Source organism: Papio anubis, chromosome 9 (assembly GCF_008728515.1).
Source record: "Papio anubis isolate 15944 chromosome 9, Panubis1.0, whole genome shotgun sequence".
Lineage (NCBI taxonomy): Eukaryota > Metazoa > Chordata > Mammalia > Primates > Cercopithecidae > Papio > Papio anubis.
The window spans coordinates 94,944,760-94,963,298 of NC_044984.1; the positions used below are offsets into that span (position 1 = coordinate 94,944,760).

The window sequence follows — 18,539 nt, forward strand, 5'->3', positions numbered from 1 at the left end:
AAGCAAAAATGAAGCAAATTTTAAACAATTCTCCAAGAAGAAGAAGGAAGTAGGAAAACAGGAAAAGGCTGTCCCCTTCAGGATGATGTTAGTGCTACATCTCTCATGTTAGAAATTGCTGGTTTACACGCCCTTTGTTTATGTTGGCATGGTTAACTCTGACTGTTGACTCTAATTCCAAAAGTAGATTTATATTTATCTATCCTGTAGGAAAATTATTTTTTAACTCTCCCATTATTTCTTTTCTACATTTTCTCTATATTCACTCTTGGCTTTTACAACATGCACAAGATGAAATAATCATTTTAAAAGTTTAACCTTATTTTCCCCACATATTATCAATTGTAATTAGATAGCTAATGGAGGCAACATCTCTGGAGGGTGTGTGGGGATTTAGAAAGGCAAATGAAATAGGAAATTTGGTAATCAAAGAAATTTTTAAAAATTTTAATATTTTCAAATCAGCTGTCTTGAATATCATCCCCAAATCTTCATGTACTATTTAATTTAATGGCATAGTCATAGATTACTATTTTAGGTAACCACAACTGATGAGTGTAGCCTCTGAATGCTGAAGAAAGCATAAAGATTGACATTTTTTTGAAGATGATAAAGAACAACCTTACCAAGAAAATAGAGAACTTAGTGTGGCTTTAATACCTGGAAAAATACTGAGGCAAATCACCGATCAGCCAGTTTGTATTTATCCCCAGTAATTTGCAGAATTTGTTGGTTTTTAAAAACCAACATGGCTTTGTAAAGACAAAAGTTCACACGTTTAATCTAAGACTAAGATGAACTGAGATTAAGATGGACTAATGTGTTGATTCAGTTCTCTTGAATAATGATAATAATAGCTACTATTATAATTATCTACTTGACATTTTTTGAGGATTTACTATGAACCTGGCATTGTGCTAAGCACTCTCTATATATCTCATGTAACACTACTGTTATATGGAGTACACATTATATTACATGTGACAACATTTCACAGATGAGAAAATGAAGGCTTAAAGAGTTAAAGTAACGTCCCAAGACCAAGTCGTGGAGTTTGGTTTCAAACTCAGAGCTGGCTTATGACCTCTTAACCACTAGGTTTGCTGGAAGCCAGGACTGGTATTCTCCAGGCTCACATTCTCCAATCCTCTGCACTTTAAGTTGTATCTAGTTGGGTCATGGGTATTTAGTTCATTCTGTAACAGCTGGATAAAGGGCAATGTCCCACATGATGTAATCCCCAAACTGCTCAACAAAGACATTGTTGTTAATAGAGTCCACTGGGGTCAATTAAAGAATCAAAGTCAAAGGGGAGAAGAGGGTGGTATTTTTACCAGAGAGGAAAAGGGCAAGTATTTAATTTGGGAAGACTGTTTTTTAAAAAATATTTAAACATTTATTGTGCTCAAAAATTAAATAAATCCAAAAAATTAAATAAATCATGTAATTCTCTTTATAGGATGGGCACGGTGGCTCATGCCTGTAATCCCAGCACTTTGAGAGGCTGATGCGGGTGGATCACATGATGTTGGGAGTTTGAGACCAGCCTGACTAACATGGACAAACCCTGTCTCTACTAAAAATACAAAATTAGCTGGGCGTGGTGGTGCATGCCTGTAATCCCAACTACTTGGGAGGGTGAGGCAGGAGAATCGCTTGAACCCGGGAGGTGGAGGTTGCAGTGAACTGAGATCACACCATTGCACTCCAGCCTGGGCAACAAGAGCAAAACTCCGTCTCAAAAACAAACAAACAAACAAACAAACAAAAACACCTCTCTTTTAAAGTACAAAATAATTCATCACCTTCCTTTATTATTTGCCCATTATTTCATCTGAATGTTTATAGCTAAGATTTTCTTAAAGTAGGTTACCCATGATTACAGCTGCCTGAGAGACCTGTCTCATGGCATGTATATGTGTTTCCTCAAAGGTAGTTTGGGAATGTGTGCGGGATCAAGATTCAGAAAATGTAGACTTGGGTTTTCCATTTATTATGCTAGTAAACTTAGCTTACCTCTCTGAGCCTTACTTTCTCAAGTCCGAAATAGGGATAGTAATACTGGCTTATCAGTACTTCCCGCACAGGATTCTTGTACAGAATCAAATTTGTTTACATATTTGAAAAATATGAAATACTGTATCCACGGAAAGGATGGGTGTAATTATTGAAAAGAAGAAATCCTAGCGTACTTCGGGATCTTTTACTACCATTTGCATCACTGTAAGATAGAGAAAATGAGAGCTGTGTCCATGCATGTTAGAAGTAATTTTTTTCCTGTTTGTATTCATTTTATTTTAATTTATTTTAATTTTACTTTAGATTCAGGAGGTGCATGTGCAGGTTTGTTCTGTGGTGCGTTAATCTGTTTTGCATTGCTATAAAGGAATACCTGAGACTGGGTAATTTACAAAGGAAAGAGACTTATTTGGTTCATGGTCCTGCAGGCTGTGCAAGCATGACACTAGCATCTGCTCAGCTTCTGGGTAGGCCCCAGGGAACTTTTACTCATGATGGAAGGTGAAAGGGGAGCAGGCATGTCACATGGTGAGACAGGGAGAAAGAGAGATACTAGGCTCTTTTAAACATTCATATTTCACAGTAACTAATAAAGTAAGAACTCATTCATTACCATGGAGAGGGCACTAAGCCATTCATGAGAGGTCTGCTTCAGTGATCCAAACACCTTCCACCAGGCCCCACCTCCAACACTGGGGATTACATTTCAACATGAGATTTAGAGGTGACAAGCATCCAAACTATTTCACATGGATATATTGTGTAACGACGTGATTTGGACTTCTGGTGAATGCATCCATCATCCAAATCGTGAACATTGTACCCAATAGGTAATCTTTCAACCCTCACCTTCCTCTCACCCTCCTGCCTTTTGGAGTTGCCAGTGTCTGTTATTTCCATTTGTATGTCCATGTGTACCCCTTTTTTAGTGAGGACATGTGGTATTTGATTTTCTGCTTCTGAGTTATTTCACTTACGACACTCTTCTAAAAGTAAGAATTTAGGCTTTCTGGTAAGTATACCATTAGATGATAATTGTACTCTTTAGCGTCTGGAATCAAAGTTTATTCTGATTTGCTCAGCCAAAGCTCTTTAACTCTGGATCTGGTATGGAAGAAATGGAGCAGTCTATTCTCATCTGGACCAATCCTGGGAAACATCCTCATCTCAATTAATCCATAAGTCACATCACAGGTTTCTTTGTTTGTTTTGTTTTGTTTTTCTGTCACCATGATTCTCCATCCAATGGCTCTTGTGGAATAAAGCAATGCACAGAACAGGCACCAAGGTAATATTTATTGAATGCAGGAAGTGGCACTAATAGTCTTTTTTATTTTTTGAGACAGCATCTTCGGCTGGGTGTGGTGGCTCACGCCTGTAATCCCAGCACTTTGGGATGCTGAGGCGGGTGGATCAAAAGGTCAGAGGTTAAAGATCAGCCTGGCCAATATAGTGAAACCCTGTCTCTACCAAAAATACAAAAAAAAAAAAAAAAAAAATTAGCCGGGCATGGTGGCACACGCCTGTAGTCCCAGCTACTCAGGAGACTGAGGCAGGAGAATCACTTGAACCTAGGGTGCGGAGGTTGCAGTGAGCCAAGATCACGCCACTGCACTCCAGTCTGCGCAACAAGAGCGAGCCTCCGTCTCAAAAAAAAAAAAAAAAAAAAGAGAGAGAGAGAGACAGCATCTCACTCTGTCAGACAGACTGGAGTGCAGTAGCACAATCACAGTTTACTGCAGCCTCAACCTCCAGGCTCAATTGATCCTCCCACCTCAGCCTCCTGAGTAGCTGGGACCACTGGCATGTGCCACTGCACCCAGCTAACTTTTGTAGTTTTTGTAGAGACGGGGTTTTACCATGTTGCCCAGGCAAGTATCAAACTCCTGAGCTCAAGCAATCTTCCAGCCTTGGCCTCCCTAAGTGTTGGGATTATAGGTGTAAGCCACTGCACCTGGTTAGAAGTCTTAAATGACAGAGAGGAGTGAGCTAGATGAAAGAGAAAAGGGATATTTCAAGTAGAGAGCACAACATGTACAAAAACTGGGCAATGTGAATTGTTTAGGGAACTACAAGTGGCCGAGGGTGGCTAGAGGAAATGCAGTGTGATGGAGTGCAGCTTAGCCTTGCCACTGTCAGGACTTTGGAGCCTGCTAGCTTTGGTTTGAATCCTAGTTCCACCTCTCTCAGCCGAGTGTCTTTGGGCTAGTTATATAACCTCTCTGTATCTACCTCATGGGGTTTACAACTATTAAATGAATTATGGTATATTAAATGCTTAAAATATTGCATAATACATAATGACTACTCCTACTATTAATCTTCTTATTGTGAATAGTGAGATAGGCAGGGTACAGGTCCTAGAGGCTCCTACGTTAAAAGGAAGAAAATTAAAACTATATGCCTAAAGCCATGGGGAAGTTTAGATGGGTTTTGTAAGAAGTAGGGAGAAAGTGTGTGATTTGATTTTTAGAAAGGTCATTCCAGTACCTGGATAGAGGATGGATCAAAGGGAATCAAACTAAAGACAGAAAGGCCAGTGAGGAGGCAACTGTGGTAATACAGATGAAGAGAGTTGGAAGCTTAAATTAAGTAAATGCCAGGTGCAATAAAGAGGAGAGGGAGCATCAGGTGAGAGTGAGCAGGAGAAGTCACAGGCCTGGGTCCCTGAATCTCAGTTGTCAGGCCTGGGGAGTTGGGTGGCGTGGATACCACTCACCAAGAATGGGAACGCCAGGAAAGAAGTGGATTTGGAGAAACATGGGGGAGCTTAGTTCTGTAGTACATGGTGTCTTTGATTTTGGACATACTGGGTTTGAAGAGAACAGCCAAGTACTGACGCTTGGTAGATAATGGCTTGGTGCTTCAGGAAGAGATCAGAACCCTTTGATAAGAGCACTGGCCCATTTAGAAATGAAGCTGTCTATACTTATGGACTGAAGAACCACCATTTTTTGTTAGTTGTTTAAGATGTGATCTCTGCCTTAATTATCGATAGTCATATTCAAAAGATTCACTAAATCCCATCTGGAAAATGGAGACATTTTTGAAATTCTTTTGGCAATTCAGCAGCATTATCATTGATTATTCAGTAGTGACTGAAACAAAGACACTGCCAAAATTAGACATACACTCATTGCTTTGGCTATGTTTTGAGAATTTTGTCAACTGATTGTCTTTGCAATGTCCTTCCTTTGGATATATAATAAAAATAATAAATATACAGTCATTATTTGAATGTGTGCATATAGTTGCAAAATTAGCATGTGTTTATATGGATAATGTGTTTCTAGTTTTACACTGTTTCGTCACTCAAAAATTTTATTATGACTGCAACTTTCCCCCATAGGTATCTCTGATGAATATATAACACCTATGTTTAGTTTTTATAAAAGTATTGGGGAACTGAAAATGACTCAAGAGGAGTATGCTCTGCTTACAGCAATTGTTATCCTCTCTCCAGGTAATTTCAATGTTACATTTTAATTTTTATGCCATTTTTTTCAGTATACTAGTAATAACATTTATTGAAAAAAATCTGGAAGACACAGAAATATAAAGAAAAAGTAAAGTGGCCTATAATTCTACCATCCAAATAGAACCATTATTAACCTTTCAATACACTTCTTCTCAGTCTTTTTAAAAAAATCACACTTATTCATTTAATAAATGTATATTGAACACCTACTATGTACTAACCATGGTGCTAAACCCTGGGGATGCAACAAGACACAGCTCCCATGCAACTTGCATTCTGGTAGGATGAGAAAGATAATAAATGAAGAAACAACAATATTTTTTCAGACGGTGGTAAATGCTACAAAAAATGTAATGAGAATACAAAGAAAGAGAGTGGCACAAAAATGATGTTGTAATTTGTGGTCACGGGAGGGTTTTCTAAGTGGGTGGCATTGGAGCAGGGATCTAAATGAAATTACATACTTTTTAACACAATAGGGAACTTTTTTCTGAGTTTATATTTCTTCAAAAGTCATTTCCCAAGTCATTAAAAATTTACATTGGTAAAGTTGTAATATGTGCTACGTATTCCATGGTATGCATATACAATCATTTACTTAATCTTCACCATGTGTTTGTATATTCAGGATATTTCCAGTTTTTTTGTTGTTGAAAATGTTTTTTTCAACAGTTTTTTTTTGTTGTTGTTGAAATGAATACCTCTTTCCATATTTTTTTTTCTATATTTTTGGGTTACTTTAATAATTTGGGAGTCGAATGATGCCATGTTCATGATTTGCAAAGCATAAAACAACACTAGCCTTAGACCATTTTTATACATTATACTGAGGCAGAAGCTAGTTATTTTGCTTTACCATAAAAATTATGACTTGTGACTAAAAGCAGAACCTACTAAAGTTATGCATGGATATGTCCTATGACCCAGTCATTTCACTTCTGAGAATATACTCACCAGAAAGGATGCTGATGTCCACCCTACAGGTTATCTTTAGGGGTTTTGATTGGAAGGGGGATTAGGGAGGCTTCTGGGAAGCATTACGTGTGTTGTATCTTGATCTCATTATAATTACGTGTGTGTGCGCATAAAAATTCATCAGGTTGAACACTTAATTTTTACATTTTGTGTACAACATTTAACTTACACTTTGAAATAGTTAACGTTGCTATAATTATGCTGAATTAATGCTTTTCCACTTTTTAATTTTGTCATTTTATTTTAAACTTCAAAACAGATAGACAATACATAAAGGATAGAGAGGCAGTAGAGAAGCTTCAGGAGCCACTTCTTGATGTGCTACAAAAGTTGTGTAAGATTCACCAACCTGAAAACCCTCAACACTTTGCCTGTCTCCTGGGTCGCCTGACTGAATTACGGACATTCAATCATCACCATGCTGAGATGCTGATGTCATGGAGAGTAAACGATCACAAGTTTACCCCTCTTCTCTGTGAAATCTGGGACGTGCAGTGATGGGGATCACAGGGGAGGGGTCTAGCTCCTTTTTCTCTCTTATGATATTAATCTGAAGTATAACTTTCCTTTATTTCACTTGTACCCAGTTTCACTCAAGAAATCTTGATATTTATGTTGTAATTACATGTATAACTTCCACAACTGTAAATATTGGGCTAGATAGAACGACTACATTGTGTTTTAAAAGGCTCCAGGGAATCCTGCATTCGATTTGGCAAGCCCTGTTTGCCCAATCAAATTGATGGTTACTTCAATTCTATCTGTTGAACTAGGGAAAATCTCATTTTGCTCTTCATCTTACCATATTGCTTATATTTTATTAAAGAGTTGTATTCAATTTTGGCAATAAAGCAAACATAATGGCAACAGGCTTTTCTTTGGGAACAAAATTTGATAAATATACAAACTCATTTCTTTAAATGTTGAAAGACATCCTATTGAATCTGAGGGGGTAATTTACAGAAAGATACTGTCTCTCATTACGTCAATGGAACTTTTGTCATCCCTGGAAAAGTCCTGGTGAATTTGTAATAGCCCTCTGATCATTTCCTTTTCTTTGAAGTTCAAAGAGAATAGCAAACAGAAAAGTTAACAATTTTCACATAAAATATTCCCTCAAGCAATCCTTTCTCCCATAGTTAGTCTTGAGGCAGGATTCACAAATTCAGAGTATGCAGCTAACTGCAGTGATGGGACCTTCCCTCTCCTCTCTTAAAAGTGCTCCACTGGCTTCATTGTATCCAATCATCTTTCTGTTTTGTTTTGCTTTTGAAAACATTCCTACAGCTGGGTGCACAGCTGCTGTATACTTCCCCCAAAGCAGGAATTACTTCATTTCCTTCTTTCATTGTTACACTGTTGCATTCTTCTCCCCATTATCCTTTGGTGAATACAATAAAACACCTTCTATAAGTAATGGGCTTATATCTCCCTTTCTCCTAAAATTAGCCAAAGTGGAACATGATTAGCAAGCAGTTTTTTTTATATCAAAATACTATGACAACCCTGGAATTCTAAAAATAACCAGTCAGTGGAAAACTCTGTTGAGGCTAGCATCAATTGGATTCTGATACAACGAAAATGTCTTGAGTTCCCAGTAAGTACAAGATTCATTTGCTAAACTCCATGGAGGATACAGAAATGATTAAGACCCAGTAACAAGAGCTGAGCCCAATGGCTCACACCTGTAATCCCAGCACTTTGGGAGCCTGAGGCTGGAGGATTGCTTGAGCCCAGGAGTTTGAGACCAGCATGGGCAACATAGGGGAAACCCTGTCTCTACAAAAAATAGAATAAAATCAGCCAGGGGCTGTGGCTTGCACCTGTGCTGGTCCCAGCAACTTGGGAGACTGAAGCAAGAGGATTGCTTGAGCCCCGGAGTTGGAGGCTGCATTAAGTCATGATCGCACCATTGCACTCCAGCCTGGGCAACAGAGCGACACCCTGTCTTCAAAAAAAGAAAAAGAACAAAACCCAGTAACTGCCCGGAGGGAGTTACAAAGGCTGCAGCGGAACTTGCCGTAGGCTTACCCTGGAACTTGGGAAAGTTTCATAGAGGAGATGGTACTTCTGCTGGACTTAAAGGGATAGCCCTGAATCAGTGGGTCCAGGTAGGAGGGAAGGGGTTCAAGGTGAAAGGGGTGGCAGGAGCAAAAGGAGAAAGGTGGTGGGTTGTACAGATGTTAAAAGACCATACGTAATCTGGGGAGGGAGGGAGGATGCACAGTCTCTTTCTAAATTTCAGTTCCACCATTGTGAAATGCAGAGATCAGCACTTATTGCATCAGGGAATTTGGCTTATTAATGAAGAGTAAGTGGGAAGTAGCAGGCCCACCAGGGAGAGGGTTGGTGAGGAAAGGACATTGAAGAAAGAAGTAAATTTCTGAATGCCTGAAAAGGTAGATCTAGTTTGGGGGAGCTGAGTACAGTTTGGTGTCTCTGGATCTCATGCCACCTGTGCAGACAGCAGTGAGAAATGAGGCGGGAACTGGTGGGGCACTGGAGACAGAGCAAGAAGCTTAATCCTATAGGTCTGGATTTATTCAAGTGGTTAAGACCTTGTAACAGCAAACAATAATGCTTATCACATGGAAAACTAATTGTGATGCTATAAGAAATACATACTGTTTTTGTTCCTGGTTTGTGACACAGCTTCTAAGAGCCTTGGGATTTCCTGAGTGATAGGGGTAATAAGAGCATCTCTTGGTGAAAATAAAATACAAATTTTAAGTGCTATGAAAGAGAAGTATGTCCCTTGCTCTGATATGCACTTTTATGGGTCATTTTCCACACTAGTAGAGTGATTTTTTTTTTCTAAAATGCAAATCTGGTTACATGTTCCCCATCCCATTTGATTTCCCATTGACTTGAGCAGAGACCCAGAGCTCCTTGGGAGAGCAGCTGGCTATGGAGACCTCCCCGCCGCCCTACTATATGATCCTACCGGTTTTGTCTCCTGCCCTACCTATATTCTAGGTTTCCAAATAAAATGCACTCCGCAGAGGTCTATCTTCTCTTACACCAAATGAGAAAGAAAGTATAGAGATGGGGGAAAGAAAGGGGTTTGCTTGTTTTCTCCCTTTTCCCTTCCACCCCAGGTCCCGAGTAGGGGTGATTTTGTGTCGCAGTGGGACATTTGGCAATGTCTGGAGACACTTTTGGTTTTCATAACTTGGAGGTAGAGGTGCTACTGGCCTCTAGTGGGTAGGAGCTAGTGATGATGATAAGCTTCCTACAATGCACAGAATAGCCTCCCTCAGCAATTATGTGGCCCAAAATGTTAACAGTGCTGAGGTTTAGAAACCCTGCTCTCTCCCATCCGGTCTTAGTTCATTCAGGCTGCTGTAAAAATATACCGTAAATTGGGTAGCTTATAAACAACAGGAATTGATTCCTTACAGCTCCACGAAGTCCAAGATTAAGGCACTGGCAGATTCAATGTCTGGCGAGGACTTCCTGGTTCCTAGATGGCATCTTCTAGATGTGCCCTGACATGGTGGAAGGCATTAGCTAGCTCTCTTCGGTCTCTTTTATAAGGGCACTAATCCCAGTCATGAGGCTTCACCTTCATGGCCTTATCACCTCTCAAAGGCCCTACCTCCTAATACTATCAATTTAGGGGTTAGGATTTCAACATATGAATTTTGGGGGGACACAAATATTCAGACCATAGCATTTCCCAAGAAAATATGACTCCTACAGAGTACTCTCTCTTGACCTGATCTAGCATCTAGCTTCAGCATAATTCTCATGGTGGTGGTTTTCTAGTTCATAACAACATTGTGGACAGTCATTTTATTAATGAATCCAAATACTGGATATGAGTAACTGTTTTTGAAATTTTGTTTTCTTTGTTTGTTGTTCAGAATGAGAAACTGATTTCACTCATTGATCCTATAGCAGCAGAATTTTACTTTTCCCCAGATTTTTACAAACTTACAATTTATTCTTTTTTCCTTATGTAAAATAATAAATTTAGTACACTATCACATATCACATTTGGGTGTTAGCTGACTTATTTGTTGGACACTCAGAATCCACTGCCTTTACTTCTGTAAGAGTACTCTGATTTCTGCAGGGGAACCACCCTCTTCCGTCTCTTAGTCCATATGTTGTAAGTGGAGTTGATTCCACCCCCAGCTCCTGAGTTGGAATGTGACTCAAGCATAGCTAATCAGAATATCATGTATCTTAGGTCACAGTCATTGGTTTAGAATTGGGCAGGTGACTTGTTTAAATAAAATGAGATATATTGCTGGAAGTATTTTTAGGAGGAAGGCAGTGTCAGTTACATGCCTCTGTGTGTGTGTGTGTGTGTGTGTGTGTGTGTGTATTAATTGTTCCAAATTCTTCACTCTCTCCCTGTAGTAGAATTGTCTGGTCAGGTTATTTGACTCGTGAATTTGCAGTGCCTCTTACAGGAGTAGGCAGAACATACTTCCCCACCCACTGATGTTGAGCTTGTCTTTGTGGCTTGCTTTTGGCAATGGAATGTGGGTGGAAGTGAGAGTGTCAGTTTCGAGCTATGGCCTTAAGAGACATCCCATGTTTCTGCTGCTGCTCTTGCACTTCCGCTATCTTCCATGAAAAGGGAATGCCCTGGATAGTTGCAAGTCTCAGAATGAGAGACAGAAGGAGCACACCTAAACTCAACTTACAGCTTGAAGCAGCATCCCTCCTCTCAACCATGAGCTAACATGCAGATCGACAAACAAGAAAAATCAATGTTTACTACTGTAAGCCACTGAAAGTTGGGAGTTGTTTGTTATACAGCATTATCATAGCAACAGTCTAGCTAATATATCCTATTTGTGTTCAGATCTGTTCCCTTCCTTCCCTTCTCCGTTCATCTAGGGAGGGAGGGCTAACCCCTGACCGGCTACATTTTATAGGTTTCTCTGTTAACTGGCTTTGGCCAGGTTCAATCAATGGAAGGTATTGATGGGAGACTGGAGGATGAGAAGGGAAAAGCCAGGATATTTCTCCCTCACTCTCTTTGCCCCAGATTGCATCTCTGGTAAAGATTGCATCTCCTACATGGTTCCCAGTCCCACTGGGAAACTCCCCCCACCCCAGTGCTGATGGCCCTGGTTTCTAAACTCATCTTTTGAACTCCAAACCCTAGAATTACAGTGGCTTCCTACTATTGCTAATCTCTGAGTTGTCTTACCTGCTCCTGTTTACCTTCTCAACTGTTTTGCAAAACCAAGTCTGTGTTAAGTTCCTGCTTTTTGATGCACCTATAATGGTTTGTGTCTTCTGACTTGAGAACTGTATCGAATGACTCACCTTTTTTTAGTTAGACTCAAACCTAAGAGAATGAAGAACTAGAATTTCTGGAAACCATCATATAACCAGGAGGAACCTGAGAATAAAGTCAACATGAAAACCAAAGCCAGTAGAGACTGGATTTTGGTGACATTATCTAAAATCTTAGATCAAGCTGTACCTAAACTTAGAGCGTTCTATCCTGGGATTTTAATTACACGAGCCAATACCTGCCCTTTTTTTCTTAAGTGAATTTGAGGATTTTTTTTTTTTTTTTGCTATCAAATATAACTAAATGTGATAGAAACTTCATGATACTTGAACAGTAAGCCATTTAGAAATAACATGTGCTCTTTAAGAGCCTGGCGTGGCTACAATGCTAATATTTGTGAAGATGTCTTATAGATGAACTGTAGGAGAGGGAGTGTAGCTCAATGTAATCGTTCTTGCTAGGCTGTTAGATTTTTACATCTCTCTCCAGATATAGATTGTATTCGTTTCTTAGGGGTACTCTTAACAAATTGCCACAAATTTGAAAGCTGAAAACAATAGACATTTATGTTATTTCAAGTTTCTGGAGGCCAGAAGTACAAAATCAAGGTGTCAGCAGACCAAACTCCCTCCAAAGGCTCTAGGAGAGAATCGTTCCTTGCCTCTTCTGGCTTCTGATGGCTCCTAGCATTGCTTGACTTGTGGCAGCAAAGCCCTAAGCTCTGCCTCTGTCTTCATATGGACTTTCTCTCTCTCTGTCCTTTTCTGTCTCTTGTAAAAACACTCTCATTGGATTTGGAACCCACTCTAGTCCAATATGATCTCATTTCAATCCTTACCTTAATTATCCCTGCAAAGACTGTATTTCCAAATAAGGTCACATTCTGAGGCTCTGGACGAACATGAATTTTGGGTGGCACTATTCAATCCACTATATAAATTTAACACACCATTTTAGTATTAACCGTAACTTATTATAAAATTTCATATAATTGAATCATTTATACATATTATTTGTTAACAGAAATCAGTAGCATTCTTCTAAGATAGAGCTTAGTATTTTTAGAATAGTTGGCTCTCAACAGATTATCTGCTGAACAGATAGTTTAATTAATTGTGAATAAATACCTCTATTGCCCAAATATTTCATCCAGTACTTTACACAAGGCACAATCCATAGATTGACATTCAATAATGTCAGAATTAAAAACATTTCTAAAACAAGAAAATGCAGGACAAAACAACTAATAAACCAATCAAATTTTTAAAAAAGTCTTCAGTGTATTTAAATTACAGTGTATTTTAAGCAATAGAAGCATTCTTGCATGGCTGTGAAAAGGCCAAATCATAGTTCAATACCCAATGGTTATTTGGTTATCACAGACCCTTCTGTATTCTGTATACCTTTATGGCAGATGAATGATTATTCCTAATGTAATACCTTTTAAAATTTAGATTTCCAAACATGGTGCTTTCTTTAAAAGTGGGGCACATCTCTACAATTGGAAAGTCAAACTGGTGAGTCTTGTTTTGCATTCTACAATTATGCCAATTTCATGTAAAGATACAACCTCTAAAACATGGTTATTAACCTAACCACCTATTAGAAAGCCTACACTTGAAAGTAGATTGCAGCTCATTAGATGAAACCCTTAATTACTAATTACAGTTTTTAAATCAAGATAGGTAAATGGTAAGTGTACTTAGATAGTTGGGTACCAGCTGGGAATTAATGTAAACGTAAGGAGATAGATAGATAGATACACACACACACACACACACACACACACACACACACACAATACAGAGGAGAAAAGAAACAAGAATTAAAATAATATAGAGGCAAGGCCAGGCATGGTGGCTCACGCCTATAATCCCAGCACTTTGGGAGGCCAAGGCAGGCAGATCACAAGGTCAGGAGATCGAGACCACCCTGGCTAACACGGCGAAACCCTGCCTCTATTAAAAAAAAAAAAAAAAAAAAAAAATTTAGCCAGGCATGCTGGCAGGCGCCTGTAGTCCCAGCTACTCGGGAGGCTGAGGCAGGAGAATGGTGTGAACCCGGGAGGTGGAGCTTGCAGTGAGCCAAGATTGCGCCACTGCACTCCAGCCTGGGCAACAGAGGGAGACTGTCTCAAAATAATAATAATAATAATAATAATAATAATAATAATTTGGAGGGAAACTCCTCCCCTAATCCCCACACTTAACCAGTGAAGGATGTGGCCTTAGAGAAAAGTGTTTTGCACAGATTTCCTGACTCAGGATTCACTTGCCACTACTCTGTCCTTATAGTTTTATAAGGTAGAGAAGTTACAAAGACAAAATAGAATAAAAAGCAAGTTATCATAAAAATGCACTGCTGACAAGATTTTAGTAAAGGGTTTAGAAATATTAAGTAGTGTGTGTTTATGTGTGTGTGTGTATGAGGCAGAGAATTTGTGTACATATCATATAGCATAGTTTCATGTTTTAATAAATGCTATTCAAATATTTAGATACATAGTATGCATATAATAAAAATAAAAAGTTGACAGCTAACGACTCATTAAACAAGAGCTGTATAACACATTTTTTTCTTAAGTTTCTGTAGAGCAATGCCCATATTTTGATGTTAGGGTTCAAGAAATCCAATGTAATACTTTAATTCAACTCAAAATTTGGTTGAATGAGGTGGTATACAAACTGCCCTTTGGTTTTAAACAGAAACACTATGAAACATAGATTTGAAAAATAGGTCCTGTAAATATCTATCTGTTTTGGTGATGTGAGCAGCAAAGTGTTGTGGGATTGATTTTAATATTAAAAGTGTTACTGAAACACCAGGAGTTTGGTCTAGGTCCTGCTGCTTGCAGCACAGAAAGCCAATGACTGAGACGACAAGTACTGCCAAGGAAGAAGGTTTTAATCAGGTGCTGCAGCTGAAAAGATGGGAGATCAGTCTCAAATCCGTCTTCCTGACCACTAAAATTAGGCCGTTATATAGCAGGGAAGAAATGTAGCAATGTGTGAGAAAAAAGGAACTAGAGAGGGGTAAGGAAGCAATGAGGGTGAATGAGGGGCCAGGCTTTCATTGTCTGGCTGAGATGATCTGTTGAGTTTCAGTTCTTTGATACTTTTTGAGAGGTCTAGGGATCCTTTCCTAAGGAAGGAATGCAGATAAAACAAATGTAAGTTTTAAGTTTTAAGAACAGAAGGGTCAATTTCTATGGTTGGGACTATTGAGTCAATTTCAAAAGGGGCAACCACTATCTGGTTTCAGGTTCATTTACCACTTAAATGTCAACTCCTAGTTACCATCTTCACTCACCCGTCTACCCCAGAATGTAAGCTCCATGACAGTAGGATTCCTTGTGCTTAGAATAGAGCCTGACACAGAAGATGTGTAAAATAATATTTGTTGAATTTACTTCTCAAATCTATATCTCCTACACAGATCAATTTAAACAGTGTCAGGTAGCATTCCTTGTGCTTAGAATAGAGCCTGACACAGAAGATGTGTAAAATAATATTTGTTGAATTTACTTCTCAAATCTATATCTCCTACACAGATCAATTTAAACAGTGTCAGGTCTAATTTTCCAACAATCTTCTGAACATCTCCACTTGCACACTCCTCTCACACTTCAAACTGAACACACTCCAGGCCAAAATGCATTATTTTCCCCCACAGCTTGTTTTCCTTGTATTCTTTAGATTGGTACCATCATCAATCACATAATAACTAAGTCCAGATGAGTCAGCTTCTTAGGTATCACCAGATACCTCTTCCTCACCATCCCTTCTAAATTAGGTAACCGTCATCTTTTAATTTAAGAGATTGCTACCTGTCTTACTACCGTCTTCAAACATCTTTGAAAAAAAATTTTTTTCCCCTAAAACACAAATCTGTTCCTACCAGTCCTTCCTTATAATCATCCCAACTGCCTGTGGGAAAGAAACTTAATTCCTCAGCATCTACCAGGCCTTTCATCTGTGCCTACTTCTCCCACCTGATCTGTCTCCCAATCTGCAGACTTTAGTCATTCAAAATGAGTATTCCCAGAACATTTCATGTGCTCTCATCTCTGGAACCTTGTCTTTGTTGCTCTCTCTGCCTGGAAATTAATTCTTATTCCCAGTTACCCCTCCCTCCTGGCAGAGTCTTAATTCATCTTTCAAAATTTAGCTCCTTTCAAACCTCTGCCATCATCACCCTCCAAGACTGTTAGGGGTTCCTTCTCTCACAGACCTCCACAGACTTCCATTTGGCCTTTACCACACTGCTGAGCACTTTGAAGCCTAAGGCTGTTTTCATTTCAGTTTCTTTAGCAAGCAACAGTACATCTCATTGTTTTGTCGAGTGAAGGAAGGAATAAATGCTAGAGAGAGGTGTCATTCCAGTTCAGTGCCCACCCTTCACAGATGGAGACCTGAGGCCCAGAGAGGAGACGTGATTTGAGGAAGGTTAAAAGAGTGAATAGGGCCAGGTGAGGTGGCTCATGCCTGTAATCCCAGCACTTTGGGAGGCCAAAGTGGGAGGATCACTGGAGCTCAGGAGTTCAAGACCAGTCTGGGTAACATGGCAAAAACCCATTTCTACAAAAAACACAAGAATTAGCCTGGTGTGGTGGCACATGCCTGTAATCCCAGCTACTCTGGAGGCTGAGGTGGGAGGATCGCTTGAGTCCGTGATATCAAGGCTGCAGTGAGCCGAGATCCTGCCACCGTACTCCTGCCTGGGTGACAGGGCAAGACCCTATCTCAAAAAAAAAAAAAAAAAAAAAAAAAAGAAGGGCCTGGATTGCAACACAGGCCTCAGGGACAAAGCCAGTGATTTTTAAAAAATTTATTTATTTTTGCTATGAAACAAGCCACATTTACAGATATAACCGACTTGGGATTGTTACGTTGTTAGGTTGATGTCTAGTCTCAGCTTTATTTCTTTTTCTTTTCTTTTTTTTTTTTTTGAGATGGAGTCTCGCTCTGTTGCCCAGGCTGGAGTGCAGTGGCCGGATCTCAGCTCACTGCAAGCTCCGCCTCCCGGGTTTACGCCATTCTCCTGCCTCAGCCTCCCGAGTAGCTGGGACTACAGGCGTCCGCCACCTCGCCCGGCTAGTTTTTTGTAGTTTTTTTTAGTAGAGACGGGGTTTCACCGTGTTAGCCAGGATGGTCTCGATCTCCTGACCTCGTGATCCGCCCGTCTCGGCCTACCAAAGAGCTGGGATTACAGGCTTGAGCCACCGCGCCCGGCCATCTCGGCTTTATTTCAACCCTGGGAGCTAGTAAACATCCCTGACGTTGAAGTTGTTGTTTTTTGTTTTTTGTTTTTTTTTCAGGCTCCCGTGTTTGCTGAAGAGCCAACATCCTCCTTTTGTGACTTGGGGCTACAGGATTCCTCCTCATCCCTCCACACCTGAGAAGAGGGGCCTCTCTCTGAAAGATTTCTGCTGAGGACCCCCATTCCTGCTGGGTTCCAGGCTGTGTCTGGAAACCGTGGCGCCAGGCCAGCCAGCTTCCGAGTGGATGTGGGTTTGGGAGCGGCTCTTAACAGATCAGGATAAAACTCAGGGAAAGGACCCCCATTCCTGCTGGGTTCCAGGCTGTGTCTGGAAACCGTGGCGCCAGGCCAGCCAGCTTCCGAGTGGATGTGGGTTTGGGAGCGGCTCTTAACAGATCAGGATAAAACTCAGGGAAGCGCCTTCAGCTGCACCGCAACATTCCAGGACGCTCAGAAGCAATTCTTAGAGGCGAGGTTCATTCACCTCTCAGGCCTGTGGAAACAACGGGAGGGGCTGTGCCTTTCGATCTGGCTGTCGCTGAGGGGCCAGATCGGAGAACCTGCTCGGACTGAACCACTTCGCCTTTCAGTGGACAGAGGGACGTGGCCACCCAGGCTCCGAGACGCCCAGAGGCGCAGCGCTGGAGGCGCTGACAGGCGAGCGCTCTCCGGTCGCGTGCTTTCCTGCGGCCCGGGGGCGGGGCCTCAGACCACGCCCCCCGCCTTATGATTGGTCCCTTCGAAACAGGCGGCGGCGAGCGGCTACTGACCCGGAGGCCCAGGCAGCGGCGGCGGCGGCAGCGGTTGGTTAGGGGCGTATCCGCCCCGCACGGATTGAGCCGAGTTGTTGCCCTGGTGGGAGAAGTGACCCTCCTGCGCCTGGTGAGTACTTCCCTGTTTGCCTTCTCTTTCCCTCGCGAACTTTTACTCGCTATCTCGGGGCCTCCGCGCTCAGCCTGAGGATTCCAGGAGCCCCCAGCGCTCTGAGGCCCCGAAGCGGAGGTCTGTTGGGTCCCCGGGCTGCGGGAGCCAGGACGCTCTGCGACTGCCTGGCTGCGGCAGTCGCGTGCTCTGATTGGCCCCTGGGGCCGTCAAAGTGAAGTTGCGCTTGCCTTCACCTGTCCACCCAAGTGCGGAGAGAGGGGCGACAGGTGTGCGGGGCGGTTGGGGCTGCTGGTGTGGGCGAACTCGGCTGGGAAGGAGGGATCCAGCCACTACCCGCCCTGCTTTAAATCCAGAGCGGTATCAGAGCCTGAAGCTACTGTAGGGTGTCCAGGGGCACCCTCATCCCTAAGCGCCTTGCACTTAGAGGGTCGCTTTTTTTCAGCTCATCACCCTCGAAAAGAATTGATGAACTCTCTGGCCCTGCAAAGAGAAAGAGATAGTTATTCTTGCCCTCTAGCAAGGTTTATAGGCTCTTCCCTATTTTTTCTCCCAGTCCATGCGGGGTCTAGAACGCCCACATGTGCGGAACTGGGGAATAGAGCTGGAGACCCTGCACGATGCCTTCCGCCCACAACCCTCAGTTTGGAGGACTGCCCGGGGAGA

General features: G+C 41.3%; 2 protein-coding genes across 8 annotated transcripts in view; both read left to right on the top strand.

Moving 5' to 3' along the window:
- NR1H4 (nuclear receptor subfamily 1 group H member 4) overlaps nucleotides 1-7,339 on the top strand; it is an 84,310-nt gene extending 76,971 nt beyond the window's left edge. For all 4 annotated transcript variants that reach the window (XM_009181507.3, XM_003907015.4, XM_009181506.4 and 1 more), the window contains 2 exons: nucleotides 5,369-5,482; nucleotides 6,732-7,339. In XM_009181507.3, coding sequence (XP_009179771.1) covers nucleotides 5,369-5,482; nucleotides 6,732-6,970 — 353 coding nt within the window. In that variant the 3' untranslated portion in view covers nucleotides 6,971-7,339. The remainder of the gene's footprint in view (nucleotides 1-5,368; nucleotides 5,483-6,731) is intronic.
- Nucleotides 7,340-17,753: 10,414 nt separating this feature from the next.
- The window catches only part of GAS2L3 (growth arrest specific 2 like 3), a 53,824-nt gene continuing 53,038 nt past the window's right edge, over nucleotides 17,754-18,539 (top strand). The window contains exon 1 of one of the 4 annotated variants that reach the window (XM_031650696.1): nucleotides 17,754-17,873. The gene's annotated coding sequence lies outside the window, so the exon portion shown is untranslated. The remainder of the gene's footprint in view (nucleotides 17,874-18,539) is intronic. The other 3 variants (XM_031650697.1, XM_031650694.1, XM_031650695.1) reach the window with 3 other exon arrangements.